Below are 22,029 nucleotides of genomic sequence, written 5' to 3' on the forward strand. Positions count from 1 at the left end.
TCTACAATGAAACTTTTGATTATGTGGATGGCTAGTATTGGCTTAAACTTCTGCAGCTTATTCTTGATTATGTTGACTTCATTTATCTTTGGTAATGCAGATGAATATACTTATGTGCTTACGAGAAAAGAGGGTCATAGTTTGTTTATTCAGTTCATTCAAGAAAGAATTATATGAACTTATGTTATGTGAATGAAAGGAATGCCATAGGAAACTTGCATTATTAATTTTATCGTGATTGAATACTACACCAAAATTAAACCTTTGTGTACATTGTGAAAATTGTTTCCAATGTTGTAATTTGGGATCAGCAAGTTCATCTTGGATTAATATACTGTATTTACTGTTCCTTCAGCATTTCATCAAATCTGAAAATGATTAGCTGAGTGTTATCTACGCATGCGATCTATAAAGCTGCTCCAAGCGTACAGGGATGGTGGAGTCAAATTGAGTGCTCTGTGGATTCTCTGCGTAGGCAACATAGTAAGCTGAGACACATGCTTGTGGCCATGACATTGCTAACCGAAACTGCAGAATAAGATGCAAGATTAACATCATACTCAGCAATATTTTAAAAAATCTGGTGAACGAACATTTAATAAATGATTTCAGTTACTTGAAAAAGTAAGTGTTAGATGATTTTTATCAATTGAAATAGTAAAACTGAGATGCAATACTATGAGTTTCTGGGTTTTTTCTGAGAAATATTTTGGAGAATAACATCATCAATAACTTCCGTTTTACATCTAAGTTTATCTTAACAAATATCTTTGTTTTCAAACAAGTTCTTTGGCTAGGCATCAATCTAGATATGTGTAAAAATGATTGAGAAAGAAGAAAGTATTACACTTGTCAAAAACAGAAAGTTCTTGGTTCTTACCATGAAGTAACCAATTAAGAAAGCATAAATGGATGTTTCTGTAGCATAGTTATTGTGTATTACTATGCTCCAAGTTCCACTCACTAGGCTACACATTGCTCCCCCTGCCACTCCACTGAGGAAACAAAAGGAGGCAGTGAGATCCAAGTCTATCAGTTCTTCCAAACCAACCCTATTGAAAATGTCCCAAGTGTCAGAGGATGCCTGCACAAACCCCTTGTTATAGACTCCAACATGCACCAGACCCCATCTATTCCCACAGGTCACAAGAAGTGAAGCAATCCCCATGTAGCAACTAGCACAGGAAAACATGAATTCATCAGTGTCTCCTCCAATCAGACTTGTTGACCTTGCAAAACCCCTAAAGAGTGAGACAAAGGGCACAAGGATGGAGCCAATGGAAACACTTCCAGTTAGGTACTTGACTGTGTCATTCAATGCTACTCTGGTGTCCATGATTACTCCACCAGCTAAGTGCATATACTTGACCCTTGAAATGGTGACTTGTAACACGTTCTTGAGAAACTGCAAGGTCCACACAAGGCTCAGTAGAATCACCAAGATGAACAAGACAGCTAGTTTGGTTCTTTCAATTGCTCTAGCTCCACCAATTCCACACACCATGAAACTGCAATAAAGAATACCAATGAGGATTGATGAAAATGCCAACCTCATGCTTTGGGTAGGAGGATCAGCTATTGAAACTGACAAGATTCTGCTGGCGTATTCAAATCTTGGACGAACCCAAATACCATAAAGAGACTGAATTAATGCAGAAACCAAAGCAACTACACCAGCTGCAAGACTTGGAGCATATCCCATGTACACAAACAGAATCCCCATTGCAGATGTAAGAAGGGGACTCAGCCAAAATGCTTCTCTAATAGCCTTTGCAGGATTCCTAGCAGTGATCCATTGCCATGTGAAACCAACAGCTCCACCACATAATGTTGATATAAAGAGTGGAGGGTACCACTCCTTTGGGTGGAAGTAGTTGCTGTGAGAAGCATAGACTAGGCCATAGGTGGTGAGGGAAGTAACCAAGACAGCAATTAGGAACAAGTGAAGGTAAAAAATAATCTTGAAGACCTTCCTCGCCGGTGTTGTGTTTGTAAACTGCTCAAGAAAAACAAAACCAAGTTGATGTATTTCTAAGGAATTAAACTGAATCATGTGTCTGTTTCTTTCTTTTCAAACATAATCAGCCAAGAAAACACAAGAAATAATGTGTCTGGGAAGAAAATAACCTTGATGGAGGAGAAAAATTTGCCAAAAAGGGTGGTTTGCAGAGAGAACTACAAACTCATCGAAACAGAAGAAATCTAGAAACAGACTTGAATATGAGAAAGAGAAAAACTAAACCTTGATGGGGCTTGTGGATGAAAGCCATTCCTGTTTAGCTTGTATTTTCTCTTCATCTGTGACAGTGATCACATCAATGTTCAAAATTGTCATGGTGTTTCTGTGTTATACTAAATGCACTTCGCAGTTCATGCAGGCTTTTCTTGGTATTTTTTGCTTCAGTTTCTTGGCCGCAATGATGAAAATTTCTTCACAAACTTCACAGATGTAACTCTCAACCAAGACTCTTGCAATGCTCTTCTTTCAATCAATTTCACATTAGAAGAAACTATTAACCAGGTAGTTTATTTATGAGTGTTTCGTTTGGATAAGAGTCATTTTTTTCAATCATTACTTTTCATTTATTTTTCATAATTTTCAAATTTTTTACTTTCTCACAATCTATTTGTTTCATTCTAATTAACAACTTCAATTTCCTTTTATCTTAAATTTAAATGTCGTAAATAATATATTAATTTAAATAAAACAAGATAAAAATATAAGAAATTTAAAATTCATAAAATTATTGCCATTATTAAATATTAACTTAATAAAATAAAATAACATATTAAATATGTGAACAACAAAAACCTATTAATACAAGTGTTCTTCTTAGTATTATAATGGACATTTTTGTCTTACAAATTTCTCAATAACTCTTTGGAAAGTAAAAGAGTAATTTTTCTAAATTTTTATTTTTGTTTGTACATTTTAATTTATAAACAGATTAATTGTATTTTTCTAGAAAGATTCACAGAGAAAATCGTTAATCATATTTGTTGGCATGATTAAATATTTGTATTACTAATAATTAAGAATATTTTGGGGTTAAATAGGTATAATATTCTCATCTGAAAATGACAATAGGGTGCTTCAAAGCTTTTGCTTTTTATTTATTAAAGAGGAAACCTTTATCTCTTTGAAAACACATTATAAAGTTTGCAAGAATTGGAATATAAAATGTGGAAGACACGTAGACACTGGAACCTACAAGAAACGTGGAGAAATGGAAGAAGCAATAAGAGTATTTCGTGTGGATAAGGAAAACATTTGTGATATAGGTGTTCATGAGTTGGGTTTGCATAATATAAATCACTTTAAGTCAAATATTTTGTTAGACCGAATGTTTTTTTTTTATTTTTTATGTTGGAGTTCATCTTTGATTTTCTTAGATTAAATTTAAGTTAGTGGGTCAAATTTTAAAATAATAAATAACAAAAGAATTAAATACTTTTGGTCGCTCAATTATAATGTTGAATTTGTATTTTTTTTTTCAAATTTTAGACCTTCTAACTACTTGCAGGACTCTTTATCACTTTTTCTTTTTTATCTAATAAATAAATTTTTAGTATATTTTTATCTAATAAATAAATTTTTAATATAGGTTATATTATAACATTTGCGTGTTAGCGATGACTCAAATGAAATATTTTATCATTCTATTCTACACTAAAAATTTGTTTCTCATTAAAAAAAAAGCTGATAGGAACCCATTCTAATACACAACAAAAAAATTATAAAATAAAAAATAATTTTAGAGACCAAAATAATTATTGGTATTTAAAGTAGTTTATGTTCATGCTAGGGAGATGGGACCTAGAGAACTGACTTCTTCTTCCTCCTTCTTGTCGGTCGGTCAACTCACACTTCAGCTTGCTCCCTCTTGAGGAATGTCGAATGTGAGGTACCTGCAGAAGGCACTCCGACGCTCAAGTCAGCAAAAAGTGTTCGACACTCACTTGTCAGAGTATATTTAGTAATGACGTACCTTGTTCTTGGAATATGCGCTATTTATATTATTTTAATGGGCTTACCTTATTGGGTCAGCTTAGTGAAGTGGATCGTACTTAGGGACGTATTACCTACATCTTAATGGTGATTTAGCTTTACTGACCTTGATTTGAGTGTTAATGGATCAGATGTGTCGGTCGGCTCACATGGGCGCATGGGAGCCGGTCGGCTCGGTCGTGGGAACCGAGTCGTGGTATTGACCGTTCGGTCCATACCAATACAGTTTCTATTATTAATAAAATTTATAAATTAATTTCTAAATTTGTATCTAATTAGCTTTAAGGTTTTAACTACCAACTTGAATTAATTGGTAACTAAAATCTTGGTAGTTAACTAGATACCAATTTATAAACTAGTTTATAAATTTTACTAGTACTAGAAACTATTTTAGGTACCAATAGTATTAGTCTCTAAAAATAATATCTAATTTAGTCAACATAATAACTAATTATCTTTTGTCTCTAAAATTGGTTTTTATTTAATGATTTTCTTGTAGTGATAGTTTTCTTTGTTAGAATATATGGCCTTAAACAAGAGGGGGGGGGGGGGGAATTGTTTATAAAATATTTTTGCAAACTTTGAAGGTATAATGAACTCCAATGCAGAATCACAGAGAAAGAAATCAAGGAAACAATGAAACAAAACTGTTTAAGTTGATTTTCAGAAAATCAACTGGTTGTTTTTGCGATTCAACTAGTTGTTTTTATCAGCAATGATTAAAACAACTTAAAAGCATAATGTAAATGAGTTTAGGAAAGAGAAAAGAACACAAGCAATTTCTACTGGTTCACTCTTATCCCAAGAGCTACATCCAGTCCCCAAAAACCACTGGGTATCTACTATGCAATCAAAATCCAGATTACATACAACCACACCAAAGAAGTGACCTTGAACACCTCTAAGTCATACACTTCCTTTGGCACACAACACCACAGAATTCAGAACACGCTCTGATTCTGCTTACACCACAAATATTCAGAAATACAAGAGATAAAGAAATGATTACACCTGATCAATATCAAAAATGAAAGATTACAACAATCTTATTCCAGTCCTTTGTGAAAATCCAAAAGCTTGATGCAAATATTGAAAACTCAAATCTGTTTTCTCAATCTCAAAATGTCTAAACTGTTCCAATACCTTTAGGAGTGTAAAACAACCTTTATATACTCCAAAGATAAGTTAAAATCATTTAAAGCAGAAGTCAAAACAATTAGAAAACATTTAAAGTTGATTTACCAAACTTAACAGAATTCTGTTATAGATTTTAAAAAAACAATCGGTTGAATTCTCGAAACCATCGATTGAATTGGTTTGACAACAAAGTAAACAATCTTTTTTAAAAAGGTTTCGATTCCAATCAGTTTTAGATTCAAACAAAGATTGGATTACATATAAATCTACCCAGAACCCACCCACACAAGCAACAACTCAGCCTTCCACCAAACTTCATGGATTTGGAGACATCAAAGCTCAAGATCATCCTTGATCAACATTCTTTTCTTACTACAAATACTCAAGAGGTCTAAAATTTGGATTAGGGATGAAAACCAATTTCATGTGAAAATATAGGAACAAAAAACATATTTAACCTATCACAAAATTGTTTTTTATCATAAAATAAGAAACAATCTCAAATACCATTTATTTATTAACTCTTACTCAACTCATCAACATGTCACCTCTCTTTAATATAATAGCAAAATCACTAACCTCTAACTTTGAAAAGGAGGAAGAGAAGTGTGTGTTAGAATGTATGACTTTAAACTAGAGGGGGGTGAATGGTTTAAAGAGGGTTTTCGCAAACTTTTAAGCCTAGAATGAAATTACTTCGAGAAACACTTGAATCAGAATTCAGTTTGCCAAAACATAAAGCAAATAAGCAGAACACCAGAAAAACAATCGGTTGTTTCGCAGAAACAATCGGTTGTTTATACCAATTCACAAATATAAAAATTGAATTTAAAGAGATTAAGGATAGAGAGAATGCACACAAAGATTTATATTGGTGCACTCTTAACCCAGAGCTACATCCAGTTTTCCCAGAAACAACTGGGGAATCCACTAAGCAATCAACCCTAGATTACTTACAACACAACCAAAGAAGTGATCTTGATCCCCTCAAGACACACACTTCCTTTGGCTAAGCACAACACCACTAAGAATGCTATCAAGAACACACAACACTTCTTAGCTATACACACAGAGTTTCTTTCAAAGTACAAAGGATTACACTTGTTACAGAAAAGATCTGAAATCAATACAAGATGAAAATCCTATCTCACACTCTTTGATCAATGCTATCTCTAAGCAATTCTCAACTTTTCAAAAGCTCAATCTATGAAAAACTCAAATATGTTTTTCCATATTAAAACAAAGTTGTTGTTTGTTACATAATCTTAACAAACTATTTATTGCATTTAAAGATTGGTCAAAACATTAAAAACTGGAGCGTAAACCGTTAGAAAATCATTTAATGCTCAGTCAAAGCATAAAACAATTTTCTGTTATGGTCCCGAATCAAACAATCGGTTGTTTCCACGAATCAATCGGTTGTTTTGGTTTGACAGCAAGTCAACCATCAAAAACAGTTTTCAACCTTTCTAAAAACACCTAAGTATAAAACAATCGGTTGTTTCGACAAAACAACAGGTTGTTTTTCATTTAGTTTGAAAACTACTTTTCAATTAAAAGGTTTGAGAATGCTTATGCTTTGGATTCTCTTTCACTCCTCACCCACACCGTTCACATGCCACCCTTCCGCCTTTGCCACTGCGTCGCTTGCCTTGCAATCAGCGTCGCGCCGCGACCGCCACCGCGCCCCGTAACTTGTGTCACGCCTCCTTGCTACCCTGTTCGTTAACAAAGTTCTCGCTCGTACGCGCAAGTTTTTTTCAGCTTCGTTTCACTTTTGAGGTTAGTATATTTTATTTATTATTTAATTATATATTAAATATTAAATTTTATGAACTATATATTAGAAAGTGTTTGTTTTGAGTTAGATATTGATTTTATATATTGAACACACTGAGTCTGAGTCCGAGGGTGTGCGACCTTCGACAATCTGAATTTAGTTTCTATATATTGAGGGAACACACTGAGTCTGAGTCCGGAGGTGTTCGACCTTTGGCAGTTTTGATTTAGTTATTAATTATTATATATTTTTTTGACATATTGAACGCACTGGTTCTGAGTCCGGAGGTGTCCGACCTTCGACAATTTTGATTTATTTTTTAATGATTACATATTGAACGCATTGGTTCTGAGTCCGCACTGGTTCTTAGTTTAGCAGTTCTATGGATCGAAGTTGGATTAATACACAACGGATAACTAATGCTTACGAAAAAGGGATGGAATAATTCATACAGTTCGCAGAACATAATGTTGTTAGTTGTAATAATGGAGTAAAAATAAGGTGTCCTTGTGTCAATTGTTTGAATGGAAGGATATTGAGTGTTTCTGAAATTAGAGAACATCTTTTTTATGATGGATTTTGAAAAATTATACAACATGAACGTCGCATGGTGAATTGTTAGACTTGCCAAGTGTGCGTGGAGCTTCAGAGGAAGTTCATTTCTCAATGAATGATAGATTAGAAGACATGATTCGTGATGTGGGAGTAGAATATTTTGCTAATGCAGTTTTCGAAAATATGTCTAATGATGCAGAGACTCCTTTGTATCCTGGTTAAACTAACTTTACACAATTATCAACAATGTTAAGGTTGATGAATTTCAAGGCAATGAATGGATGGATCGACAAAAGCTTTACAGAATTGCTCGGATTGGTTAAGGACATGCTTCTAGAAGGAAATACATTACCCAATCGAAATTATGAGGCAAAAAAAGTACTTTGTTCGATGGGTATGGAGTATAAAAAAATGCATTCATGTCCTAACGATTGTATTTTATACAGAAATGAGTACAAAGATTTAAGAAGATGTCCCAGGTGTGGTTTGTCACGTTATAAGGTTAAAGTTGGTTAGAACGATGAAATTGATGAATTCACAGAGGAAGGTGACGCTAAAAACCTTAGGCGACATGCAAAAAATAGAAAATGTGATGGACTACTTCGTCATCCTACTGATTCTTTACAGTGGAAGAATATTGATAAAGAATTTCCTAAATTTGGAAAAGAATCAAGAAACTTAAGATTTGGATTGGCAACTGATGGAATGAATCCCTTTGGAAATTTAAGAGGTAATCATAGTTCATGGCCCGTTTTGTTAGTGATTTACAACTTACCTCATGCTTTGTGTATGAAGTGCAAATACATGATGTTATCTATGATGATCTCTGGTCCAAAACAACTTGGAAATGACATAGATGTTTATCTTAATCCATTGATTGAAGATTTGAAGTTATTGTGGAATGAAGGGGTTGATGTGTTTGACGCGTTTAAGAGTGAACCTAGACATCTCGTCAAACCTATAGACTCTACGGTATATCTTTGCACTAATACTAATAGGATTATATATCAGCTATATTACATTTTAATTAATTTTAGTATTTGTTTGATTGTTGATGAGTAGTAGGAACCTAAGACAAAATTGCATCTGCGAAAGAAGAAAATATTCTCCATTGATGATCCTGTGGCAGCTTGGTGGAAGTTGCTACAGCTTTAGATATAACCTTCTTAAAGGTTCCATGGGATGCCAATGCTTTTGGAAGGCATAGTGATGTACCGTTGTACGTTCACATGTCTGATTTGTTGGTTGGACCTTGCATCTGGAGATCAATAGATTAACATAATAGTTCTGCAATTATGGATGATGTAAGTTCAAATATTTAAATCTTTATACTTTTTGATTTATTAAATATATTAGTACTAACTTATTGAAATTTAGGTATGTTTGTGGATTATGCTTCAATGAAAGGAAACAAAATATATATGGGTTTTTAGACCCTCAAAAAATTCAATTAAATGAAAACAAGAAGTCAAAAACACAAACATACATCACCACTGCCTTAAAGAATGGAGGAAGTCAAATTTATTTTGCTCCGTACATCCATGAGTAAGTCCTTATTTATTAAATAAGTTATACTAAATTATTGACATAAGAGAAACTAATTGATTTGTTATATAGGTTTCATTGGCAACTATTGATCATATCTATTCAAGATCATACCACTACATGGTTTTGCTCATTGCATAAAAAACCCCTACCTATTTTAAACACATTATAGATAGGTACGACAAATTCTTTTAACATTTATTATTACTTATATATTATATAATGTTATGTATTCTAACATGAAATCTTATTATTTTAGTAATCTTATTATTTTAGTGCTTACTCTGGATATAACATGTTGAGTGGGAGGAGAAGTACAAACGCACAAAGACGCACTTGGATGTACCTTAAGGTATTTAAAGTATATTTGTTCAATCAATTTAATGTGTCTTACTCATTCATTCAATACATTTATTTTCACATGCAGTCCAACAAGCAATCCGGAAGTTATGAGTGCAGTTATTATGTTATGCCGTGGATGTTGACTATTGTGCAAGTTGCAATTAATAAAGGTTGGGATCAGGTAATACATCAATACAATAAACACTTTAAAATTCAGGGATTATTATTCATGTACTAATTCAAAAAATTTCAAATGTACAGTTTTTCAACGACCAACACCCGCTAGATTCAAAAGCATTGGAGTATGTGAGAACAACATGGTCAAAGTATTTTGTAACCATGTATAACACCTTAGGATAGATAAATCATTAGAATGACATACTTTTTCATATGTTGGGAAAACTTTTTGTAGAATGTTATAATTTGTTGTATGTATTTTTCATATTTAAACTATGATTTTAAATGTTTTGATTTTTTGGAATTGGATATTTTATGCAGGTTTGAAGTGTTTTAAAAAACAAAATACTTTTTTAAATCCACATATAACGCGACAACTCCACGTGGAACCGTCTTTAAAAGTCCAACATACAACAACGGTTCCATGTGGAGCCGTCTTTAAAAGTCCAACATACAACGACGATTCCCATGGGAACCGTCTTTAAAAGTTTTTATTTAAATTTTTTATTACTATTTAGCATGCACTTATAAAGTAGGTTAATTTTATAACGACGGTTCAGCAACAGTCATTAAAAATGATTACTTTATAACGGCACCCGCAATAACGACGGTTTCATAACCGTCTTTATATGTCCTCTTTAACCGTCGTTAATTAACCTTTTTGTACTAGTGACTGCAGAAAAAATATTTGACCATAAAACAAACATTCATGATCTGGCAAGTAGTACTAGGGAGTTAGTTATAGAGTTTTGTTTGTGCAAAGAACACACAAAACACACAACCCAACGCACGGGAAGACAACCACCAAAAGCAGAGCGACCGACTGAACAAACGGATGCACACCATACAATCCTTGCACCACACACAACCGCAACAAAGAACAACAAGAGAAGAGCAAGAGCAAAGTAAAGGAAAAAGAACAGAACACGGAAGACGAAAAAAAGTATATGGAGGGACTAGACCAAAACCCATATGTTAAAAAAACATATACATAGGTAGATTATACTTATTCATAAAGAATTCTAAGAACATACTAGATTGAAGTCTATTATCCTGATGAAATGATTCTCTATGAATAAATCATAAATTATCCAACTTATTAGCACACACATTCTCTTCAAGAAAAATAATGTGGGGGTTCTGGAGGTTAAAGGCGCAACCATCCACTCATCTCACGACTTGGAGGATTCTGCAAAAAGAAAATTTGGTAAGGAGCAGGATAGGATTGACCACCATTATCTGCAGCATGTGCGTGGAGGAGGAGGAAACTATGTCTCACTACAAAAAAAAAGTGTATATTGTGGCGGTTTTTTTCGTATAAAGTGGCGTTTATAACTGCCACAATATACACTTGTGGCGGTTTCCCAAACCACCATAGAACTGGCCGCCACAAAGTTTAATGTGGCGATTTTATGTTACCCGCCGCAACACCCGCCACTTTAAACATAGTGTAAATAGTGGCGGTTTTTATATGTAAATAGTGTTAGTTATAACTATCGCAATTTACAATCATTGAAGAAAATTTTGGCACCATAATATATATAAGTAATGGCGTTTTTAATTGACATAATTTTAATACTGAATAAATAAAATTTAACCACTTTTTTATAATCTGTTTTATACAATTATAAAATTTAACCACCACTTTTTTATAATCTGTTTTATACAATTATAAAATTTAACCACCACTTTTTCATAATAAAATAAAATAATGTATAAAGTTATAATCATCCATTCATTTCGTTGAAAATTAAAGCACACATAATAATATTCAAAAGTTTATATGTAATTGAAAATTAAAACACATAAAAAGTTCATACATCCATAATCAAGTTCAAAATTACAATACATAATTGTTCAAAAGTTCATATATCCCTAATCAAGTTTAAAATTAAAACACATCCCTAATTAGTTTTGCTTCCGGCACTTGATCCTATTACTTGATTAGGTGATGGAGCACCACTTCCATAATCTGATGCCTGAAATAAATAATTTTAAGTTAATGAATTTGTATGATCAGTTTATCATCATCAAAGCAGTCCAATATATCATCATGATCAATACATCATCATGAAAGCAATCTAATATATTTCCATGATCAATACATCATCATCAAAGTAGTCCAAACACTTACCCCAATTTCCAACGCCTCATCATTCACATATGTGCCATTTTTCCTTTTATGTGTGATCTTCCACATTTCAGCTCGTCCAATATTTTTACCAGTCTCAATTTTCTATATGTTCAACCAACAATAATAATATAAGTATACTGTGGTGGAAATTGTAATATATTAAAATAGAGAGCACAATATAAGTAAACAAATACCAAATTATTTCTTCTTCTTGACAAAGACATAACACCACCAGTATGAGGAATAATTTGTCTCTTCCTTATAGAGATACACATGTTCTACAAAGTGAAAATGAAATCAGTTTTGTGTAAACTTAAAGTAAACTTATTAATAATAAAATAAAATAGAGTTTACCATACCACTGGAGAAGGCCTCAAACGACCAATAAATCATGCAAGAACTTCATGCAATAAATAAAACAGGTAAGTTCAAATTTTATTTTAACTTGAAATTTGACTTTACCACCAATAAATGATGCAAGAACTTCACATTTGCAAAATCTATGTTTCAATATCTGATTTATGAATTAATCAGATGTAGGCGTGGATTCATTTTTCGAATTTAATTTATATTGGGTAAGAATATGTTTTTAATTTAGTTCTGAATAAATGAAATAAAATATCATATTAAATTAAAAATTAAAGGTTAAAATAATATAAATGTATAAATATTAAAACATCACGCTATGCTAGAAGAAAAAACTATCTAATTTCATAAGCTCTCAAATAACTACCTGAATATGTGAGTTCAAAAGCTCTCAACCAACTACTAGAAAAAGATTTGTCTTCCACCATAAGATATAAGGTTTTCGGATTATATAATAATCCAAAAATCTGGATTATATAATAATCCAAACAAACATCTATCACACTCTTCTTCTTCCTCCCCACATTTTCTTTCTTCATCTCCACTTAAAAGACCCAACATAGTATGCCTGAGATCACCATTTTAAATCACTGGGTCTTTTGCGTATTTGTTTGAACAACTTTCCTCATTAACGTTTTTAAAAGAGAAAGCTGAAATTAACTCATGCGTAAAAAATAATTCTCTAATATAACTTCTTTAAATTATTGTTTTTTAATTTTTGTATAAGTTAATTTTTAACTTAGAACGAAATTCATTTAACTTATTTTTGTTATGAAAAATTTTGTTCAAATATACACCTTTATGATAGCTTACATCTCTCCATAGCCGAACATGATACAGACAAATGTGTGAGCCTACTTGGATAGGCTTATCTTGTGTTACTTAAGAAAACTGAGTCCAGTTTCTGAGAAAAAAAAAATATTTCTACTTAACTCATCAAGTTTGTGGGTCCACTTAATTGACTCCTAGCTTTAATTCTTTAAAAGTGTAGAAGAATAGGAAAACAAAAAGACAACAACATGACTAGAGCATTAAACGTCTAAATATTATCTTTTTAACAAAGCAATAAGATATCTAATGTCCCAATCTCATGGCTAGCCTTTGCAGAAGCAGGATAGAGAATGGTGCATTCATTTTGCAGTATTAAGAAGCTCAGTGACCATAACCTTTCATGTTGCGAAAAATAATCAAAACCACACTATGTTTCATTCCAAGAATAGAAGTTTTGATTAGTTGTTTAGAATAAGCAGGCTTCAATTCAATCTCTTTACTATTTAGATAAAAACCTACTGATTAATTTTCTCCAGAGTAAAGGAGCAATCGAAGCAAAGCAAAGTCCTGCTCTCCCCATCTAGATGTATAATCTTGGAACTTTTAAGGTTAAAATACTCATCTAGTCAGTATAGTTCACACTAAGTTTTATTCTGTAGATGTGGCATAGGGAAAGCTCTAGGGACAGAGACAAAGAATCATTTCTTATTATACATATAAAATGTTCACCAAAATCGTACAAAATTGCACTGCACACAAGCAAAAAAGTATTGTGCAGAACAGAACACAAATGCTTAGTTATTTATTTATGTTATGCTCTGTATCATTGCATCTAACAACCAAGTATAAAATTTATCAACAAAATAGACCAAAACAATAAGAAGAGTATACAACTTTCTTTGAATAATTGCTTCCCTGACAACTCATGATAGAAAGACTGAAGTTGCCTCAGGAGATGTTGAGAACCCAATCAACATTATATATCATCTACATGATATATTTAGAGTAAATATTCATTATCTATCTCTAAACCTTACAATGTGATAAAATTTATGCTCCATTGTTAAATGAATAAAAAGATTTTCAAATATATCATTGATAGTATTTTAAAATAAGAGAGAAAAATAACTTGACTGAATACGAAAAAAATTATATCAGAAAGAATCATATTCATGGTTAAGAGAATGAGCCACAGATGTAACTGAGCAAAAAGCACCAAAGGAGAATAGGTCCAAATGCAAGGAAAATCGGAAATTCCAGAAAAGGAAAAAACCTGTTCAGGTTGAAGAGATCTCAAGTAATCCAATAAATCATTCTTTTCCTCTCCGACAAACTGTTGCATTTGAAGAGCAGCACTTTTCCTCTTTACTTCATGTAACTCCTTTAAAAGTGTCCCGCAAAACAAAAAAGAAATCCAAATGAGAAAAACAAGCTAAATGTATTGCAGACCTATATGCAATTAAGGATCTTGAATGCAAATCAATCATTATCGAGCACAAAAACAAAAGAGAACATGAATCAAAGGATGAAGCATACCATAAAATATGTGACAATCAAGAATTAACAATGTATTGCAGACCTATATGCAATTAAGGATCTTGAATGCAAATCAATCATTATCAAGCACAAAAACAAAACAGAACATGAATCAAAGGATGAAGCATACCATAAAATATGCGAAAATCAAGAATTAACAGTGTCCAATACAAAATACATTTCACAGGCCATTCAAGACTTCATGAATCCCATGGTTATTTCTTTCAATTCAAATATCAACAAGACGATCCCTAAGTTTTAAAAAGTACCTTTTTCATGAAAGACAAACGAGATTGCAAATTGAAAATATATTGTTGATCTTCTGCATATATTTCACCAAGGTCTTGAATGTCAACATCCTTTTTAATATGTTCTTTTTCAAATCATTTTTCTTATTTAAATTTGGTTAAATGGTATAAACCTCTGTGAAACTAATACATTATTTAATCATTTCGGCTAATATAAGTCTAGTTTTAGACGATGACTGTGCATCAGTTGATTCCCAGAAAGAATGAAAAATCACACCAAATGCATGGTAACTTGCAATCAGAATACAACTTACATATAGTTTCAAGAAAGAACTAGCGGATGAATCTTCTCCCGCAATAAATACACAAACCATGATAGTTAAGTTAATTTGCACATGAGATGAGGTACCTCAAGTAGTATAACAGTTTTATTCTGATCTGCTGAAGCCTAATTTAACTGATAACAAGACATTAAACCGAAAACCCAAAAATATATTTAATAAGACATTGAGCCTAATTTAGCTGATAATAGCAACCACTATATGTTAGAGGAAAGTAGGATTTGGAAAACATGTTAATCTATCAACTGCTTCAAGCTAACAATTCAACCTAAATTGTTTATATATCATATACAATATACATACAAATTCTCAAAAATGATAAAATAAATTACCTAATAATGATGATATTCACAATTAAAAATAAAAATTCTTAGTGACAGGCAGAGATTGCCAAACCAACACGAGAGAAGCAGAGGCCACCTAAGATAGGGTGAGGCAGTGATCTCCAAGAGACTTAGTTCCTAGAGATAACAGAGACCAGAGGCAGAGATACCCGAAATGCAGTTGAAACGAGTAAAAATGGTAGACGAAATTGAACACGAGTAAGGGTTTTAGTTGCAGATAGAAGAAACGAAACGAAACGAACCTGAACAAACGTTGAATCCTTGCGTGGAGGTGGCCATGGCAGACCCGAGAGTGAACGTTAGTTTCGTGAGAGGACAGAGGCGTTAGGGTTTCGTGAGAGGACACAGGCATTAGGGTTTCGTGAGGAGCAGCCAGATGGAAGAGGCGTTAGAGTTTCGTTTCGTGTGAAAGGGAAGAGGCTTAAGGGTGTGGAGCAGAGAGAGGGAAGATACGTTAGGGGTGTGGAGTAGAGAGAGGGAAGAGGTCTTAGGGTTTGGTTTTCAAACTCAAAGCAAATTTTCAAAAAAAAACAATTATTTTTCAAGGAAAAGTAAGTTTTAAAAAAAAATCCAATTTCCAAGTGAAAGCAAGTTTTAAAAAAAATGAATAATGAGAAATGGTGTATGGAGAGAAAAAATTGGGAAATTAGTTTTTTAAGGATAATTGCGACAGTTAAAAATAACATATTATACTGAAATGAAGTATTATACAAAGATAATTATGACGGTTAGTCAAATGACATATTATACTGAAAATTGTGGCGGTTATTAATAACCGCCATAATAAAACCGTCATTTTTTACACTGTTTTTTGTAATGTCTCACTTATATTCTACGTATAGAGTAGTGCCTGACTTGTGTGGGCTAAGTGTTGTGAGTGGATGGGGATGGTTTCAATGGGTCATAGGGAGCTAAAAAGGCATTTCTTAAGGTTTAGGATGAATAGGGTCACAGAAAGTGTAAATGAGGTATGAGAGGGGGGGGGGGGGGGGGGGCTGTGAGGATAGCAGTGGTAGGGGGAATTGTGGAAACACAGGAATAGGAAGGCTTTCAGAAGTTGCAGGATTGATCCCATAGAAATTTTTACTATGTCATAGTTGAAGGCCTGATCATGGGTAATGTCCAAAGTGCGAGGGGTTTACTTTTCTTTCTCTAATTAGTGTCTTAAGCCAATGGCTTGTATGAGGACTGTTAATTTTTCTAGGAACTCTTTTTCTTTAGAGTAGACATTTGTACTTTGAGCAAAAGACAGGTCTTTTGAGGTATCCCTAAAATACCTCATATTTATTCATTCATTTTTTGCAGATAAAAAAGAAATTTTGTTATCAAAATAAGATGAACAACCTTTCATCTTTCATTCTCAGATTCACGCTTAAGTGTTTTCTACTAACAAAGAACCTCTCCAAACCTTTATGAAAAACTCGTATGCAACGCTTACTTTCCATACAGATCCAAATCCTTATGTAAAAATCCGTAAGTAACACTGATTTTACATACGGATCCAAATCCGTACATAACGTCACTTTACATACAGATTCAAATCCGTATGTAATTCTCAATTTACTTACGGATTTGAATCCATATGTAATAATCGGTATGTAAGTAGCAAATTTCTTGTAGTGATCCCAACCAAGCTCGTATTTGTTATTAGGTTTCTCAAAATTGCTTTTAATTTTTCCCATTTCTCACTCCCTAGATCTCCATTTTCTGAACTGTGGTGCGTTTATTTGATGTTTAATCGAAATGAATGAGTTTTAATGGAAGTAGATCTTTGAGCTTGGGAGGGTATTTTGAGCAGGGAGAATCCGAATTAGATCAAAGGGTGTTGACTGCTCCTCCAATGTTTAAAGGCATAGAAAATGCCTTAAAAACTTATTTTTCATATTCAAGAGAAGCCTAGATTTAAACCATACATTTATATTAGTTATTCACGACCACCAAATATAACCACTTAATACAAAACCACCATCCACATTACTTTTAATTATTTAATTAATAATTAGTTAGTTTTTAAATTTAATTAGTAAGTAAAATTTTAAACTTATTCATTAATTATTATCATTATCCACTTTTTTTAAACTAATAATTAATTTTTGGCTTATTGACCTTTTTGGTCTCTATATTAATGGGAAAAGTCCCTTTATTGACGTTGTTTATTTAGTAACTCACTATTGACATTGCAGACTTGGTCATGGATGGTGATGTTGCAACATTGCTGACATGTAAGGGTATAAGTGGAAATGACAACAAAAAATTGATTGTGGAATATTTTCCAAAACTGAGAGGAAGTAGTGATCTTTTGAATTCAAAAATTGGGGAAAGGGATTTTGGTATTTGGTTGTGCGAGAACCGACTAAGGGGTTTGAAAAATTCAGGGTTTGGAGAAATTTGGGATAGGATAGGAATTGAGATGCAAGTACAATGTTTGCTACTCATATCCCATATTTTTCTTAGGTTTTGCGCATGTATGGAAATTGGTTTTTTTTTTCTCTTATGGTAAATGGTGGATTGTTTAATGTTAAAGTTCACTTTCTTAATTTAAAGGACAGGTTTGGATTTATTTTGTTACTTCAAAGGATGACAAATAATCATTTTGTTTTCTCCAAGTTACTTTAGTAAGTTATTGTAAAAATGTTTTTCCTTAAAATAAATTAGTTATGATATGCAATTTTTATTGTTCTGATGTGTTTTTGCTATAGCGTAGAAAAGCACAGGGCTCAAACGTCTTCCCTTGTCAATTGTAGAGTCATTGGTTATATATGATTGTTTTGGCGTGGTTATTAATATTATGCTTAAATGCATTTTGTTCCCTATAACTTTGTGAATGTGTAATTTTGGTCTTTAGAGAAATTTAATTGCACATTTGGTCTTCTAGTTTTATAAAATTAAACAATTATGGTCCAAAGTTAATGTGTTTTTCATTATATACCAAGAAGGTTGATGCATTAGTAAATGATAACAAACTTAGTTAGGTCTTTTTAACTTAGAATATTAATGACTATATTTAATTATAAGCTTTAACATTATTAAAGCAATAACTACATTAGCATTTTTTTGGTAGCATATAGATGATAAACTATGTTGAACTAAAATTGCTTAATTTTAAAAACTTAGAAGACTTAATGTGTTATTAAATTTTTATAAGGACCAAAATTGTACATTAATCAACGTAAAAAGTTTATTTAAGCTTTAATATTATTAAGATGAACAATGAATATTAATTAATCTCTTTGATGTTGAGTGATGCTAGTACTTTGATTTGATTAGACTTCGTGTGAGTGAGTGTGAATTTAAGAGCTTTTGACTTGGGTTTCTTCCACTTTAAGATATGAGAGGTTTTTTTAGTACATCGGTGGCAATGAGGTTTAAATCTAAGAATTATATTTGTGAATTATGATTTATGGTTCCTATTTTTTATTTATTTTTATTTATTTATTAATAATGCAAATCAGGAGGGATATTTTTATTATAAAGCTAGTCAGACATCCATATGTTGTTCGTTTGAATGAGGCATGTGGTATGGTATCAAATATCAAGTTTTACAACTCTTTTCTAGAAAGTAATGTAAAATCAGAATTATAGAAATTTTGCTTTCATTATTAGCTTGGAGGGAAAAGCAATATTGGAGAATCATTTCAAAATTTGTCGTGGTTACTACTACACTTTTTCCCCTGAAATGTTATAGAAGAAGGTGCAGAATGTCTAAATATTTTTTTATCACAAGTCTTTTAATGTTTACCTCTTGTTTGTTATGAACATTCAATATTCAACTATTTCCTCTTTGATATATGCATGTAGGTTCATCATGTGCATATCATAAACAGAGAACATGCAAAGGTTGAATATAGCTCATAATCTAATGTATTACAGCTTAGGGAGAAACTTATAGATATTGCTTCTTTTTTTTACACTTGGCGATAATCAATGTCTTTGAAAATACAAGTTTACCATTAAGTTATAAGTATCTTTGATTATCTAAAGAAACATTTGCTAGAGTAATAAGTGTTAACTTTAATGATGTTGAGAATTTGGTGCTTTTGATCCACCAATGCAAGTCATTATTAGGCTAATCATCAGGGTGCAATTCTAATTCTCATACCAAAAAACTAAAAGTACCTGAAGAATTGCACCTGATTTTATGTTTTGATAAACAATTGCCTTGTAATTCTTTCACTAATGATTGTTGTAAAAGTGATGTCATCTAATGTGCGTATTTCCTCACATGTATACAATTACAAGGGTTTATATCTGGAATTTAACTTACCAAACCCCTTTTGAGGCCCAACAGGTCACTTTCTTTTGCCAATAATTATGATTTAACTATTCTGATTCAATTTGAATACATTTATTATCTTTTACAGAATATGTTTCACATACCTATATTTGATGATTAGAATGTTGTTGATGAAAGTTCTACATATGTGTTCTCTTCCAGTGATGGGAAAGACAATGATGGTAAGTTTTTCTCACTCCAATAAATGATATTGATTTTCCTTTTGTTTCTGCATCAAATAATTATGTTGTAACAATGATTACTCATAGGTTTGTAACCTTGGAAGGGGACATAAGAAACCTATGTAATTATGTATAAACGTATGTAAATGGTTAATTTGGATAGTCTTATTTTTCAATCTAAATATTTCATATATTGAAAATATATTTCTAGAACATGACATGATTTCTAGAATTAGGCATGATCTTTTAAAGAATTGTCTTTTAATGCTTGTTGAGAATTCGGTTCTTTTGTTTAATTGAAGTTCTTTGTTAATTTGCTTAATTTTAATTAATATTTTATTCGCTTAGTTTAAGAGATAGAAGATACACATATCTAGAGTAGATGCTTGGTTTAAGCCTTAAAGACTTTGATTGATGACATTTTCATACTCAAAATCTTTTCCGTTTTCACAATTTATATAGGTCTTAGTTTTTGATTTTTTATAAAAAAAATTGCTTAGTTTTCTTTTCTTGTTTTTGTTTAATAGTGCAAAAAGTTTAAGTGTGAGAATGTGATATCTCGATTTTCTCATATTTTTTCTATATTAATTGTATCTATTTGAGGTTTATGTGGTTCTTATTTTTAATTTTTTTGGTTAGAGTTGAGTCTAAAGAGTTAAAATCTGCAAAATGAAACATTAATCACTAGACCACACAAGTTTTTTGGTCATATTATGATTTTTATTATACTTATTATTATTAATATAATTTATACTTATTATTATTAATAATAATTATATTAATAATAATAATAATTATTATTATTATATTAATAATAATAATAATATTAATAATAATATTATTATTATTAATAATAATATTATTATTACTAATAATAATTATTATCATTATATTAATAATAATATAAATTATATTAATAATAATAATATAAATTATATTAATAATAATAATATAAATTATATTAATAATAATAATATAAATTATATTAATAATAATAAAAATATATATATAATAATTACTATTATTATATTAATAATTATTATTATTATATTAATAATAATTATTATTATATTAATAATTATTATTATTATATTAATAATAAAAAAATTATATTAATAATAATATAAATTATATTAATAATAACATAAATTATATTAATAATATAAAAAAACGTAGATGATACAAAGTTCTTAGGATAGAGTAAATAAATTAAAAAAAAAATAACTTTTCACAATGTCATGTAAGAACTTGTTTTAAACGATACATTAATTAAAAAATAAATAAACCTTTATAATGGTAAATAAAATATAGTGTAGCTAAAATAAAATAGTAGATGTTAAGTAATTATACAAATATAATAATATAAAGTTCGCCACCATAGAAAATGGTTGGTCATTATCAATGATTCTATTCTATGTTTTACCATTGTCCAAATTAAAAGAAATTCTAGTTCTTATTAAAATCATATATAAATATTTTTTTTAAATATACTATTACAACAATATATACACTAAGATTTTAATTGGTTTTATTTTATGTATAATCACGACTGGAGTTGTGTTTGTAGTAAAGATTAAGAAGAAAATAAATGTTGAAAGTCAATTATATGGTAATGACTTTAATTTTAATTATTTATTTTTAGCATAAAATTTTCTTTGTATACTTCTCAATGTGAGACATTACATGTAAGGAAATATAAAAGTTGCACCTCAAAGTAATGTAGTTGAAGTATTAAGTATCGTCATAAACTATTAATTTAAAGAAGTATTAAAAATAAGGTGTCACAATACACAATTATGAAATTTTCATTATGTGTGTCAAATAATAATTCCTGTTTTTAAATACATAAAAGATAAATTTAATGAAAATTAACATAAAGTAATTATTATAATAATTTGTATTTCGACTGTTTCTTACTCATTTTGTGTTTGTTCTACATTATATATATATATATATATATGTATATGTGTGTGTATTTTTTTAAATAATCATATTTTCTTATTATCAAAATATCTCACCAAACATTATGGTGAAAATCTAATCTTAATATTCAGTACTACTAATGATTTTGTAGTTGTGCTGATAAATTAGAATAAATTATACATTCACAATTATCCTTGTGTCATTATCATTGATATTGAATCACTGGGCATCTAATATAAAGTTTATCATTGACATCTTTGATATTGATATCCAATATACTATTATCTCTAATAGATTCTTTATGATAAATGTCTAGTGATGAAATCCTACCCATACTCGAAACAGGTTGAAGTAGTGTAGGAAAAA

At 30.9% G+C, this 22,029-nt stretch overlaps 2 protein-coding genes across 2 annotated transcripts; both read right to left on the minus strand.

Moving 5' to 3' along the window:
• Nucleotides 1–202: 202 nt before the first annotated feature.
• On the minus strand, nucleotides 203–2,634 carry LOC137837089 (protein pns1-like). Its single transcript, XM_068645944.1, has 3 exons — nucleotides 2,243–2,634; nucleotides 881–1,996; nucleotides 203–528 (listed from the first exon to the last, which is right to left on the minus strand). Exons 1-3 carry the CDS (start codon nucleotides 2,333–2,335, stop codon nucleotides 394–396), a joined length of 1,344 nt encoding a protein of 447 aa, XP_068502045.1. The 5' UTR covers nucleotides 2,336–2,634; the 3' UTR covers nucleotides 203–393.
• Nucleotides 2,635–11,376: 8,742 nt separating this feature from the next.
• Nucleotides 11,377–15,735, minus strand: LOC137837091 (uncharacterized). The gene is made up of 5 exons (XM_068645947.1): nucleotides 15,528–15,735; nucleotides 14,090–14,197; nucleotides 11,874–11,957; nucleotides 11,680–11,781; nucleotides 11,377–11,524 (listed from the first exon to the last, which is right to left on the minus strand). The coding sequence occupies exons 2-5, from the start codon at nucleotides 14,156–14,158 to the stop codon at nucleotides 11,450–11,452; spliced, it is 330 nt and encodes a 109-aa protein (XP_068502048.1). The 5' UTR covers nucleotides 14,159–14,197; nucleotides 15,528–15,735; the 3' UTR covers nucleotides 11,377–11,449.
• Between the last annotated feature and the right edge of the window lie 6,294 nt (nucleotides 15,736–22,029).

The sequence above is a fragment of the Phaseolus vulgaris genome, chromosome 4 (genome assembly GCF_000499845.2).
Source record: "Phaseolus vulgaris cultivar G19833 chromosome 4, P. vulgaris v2.0, whole genome shotgun sequence".
Lineage (NCBI taxonomy): Eukaryota > Viridiplantae > Streptophyta > Magnoliopsida > Fabales > Fabaceae > Phaseolus > Phaseolus vulgaris.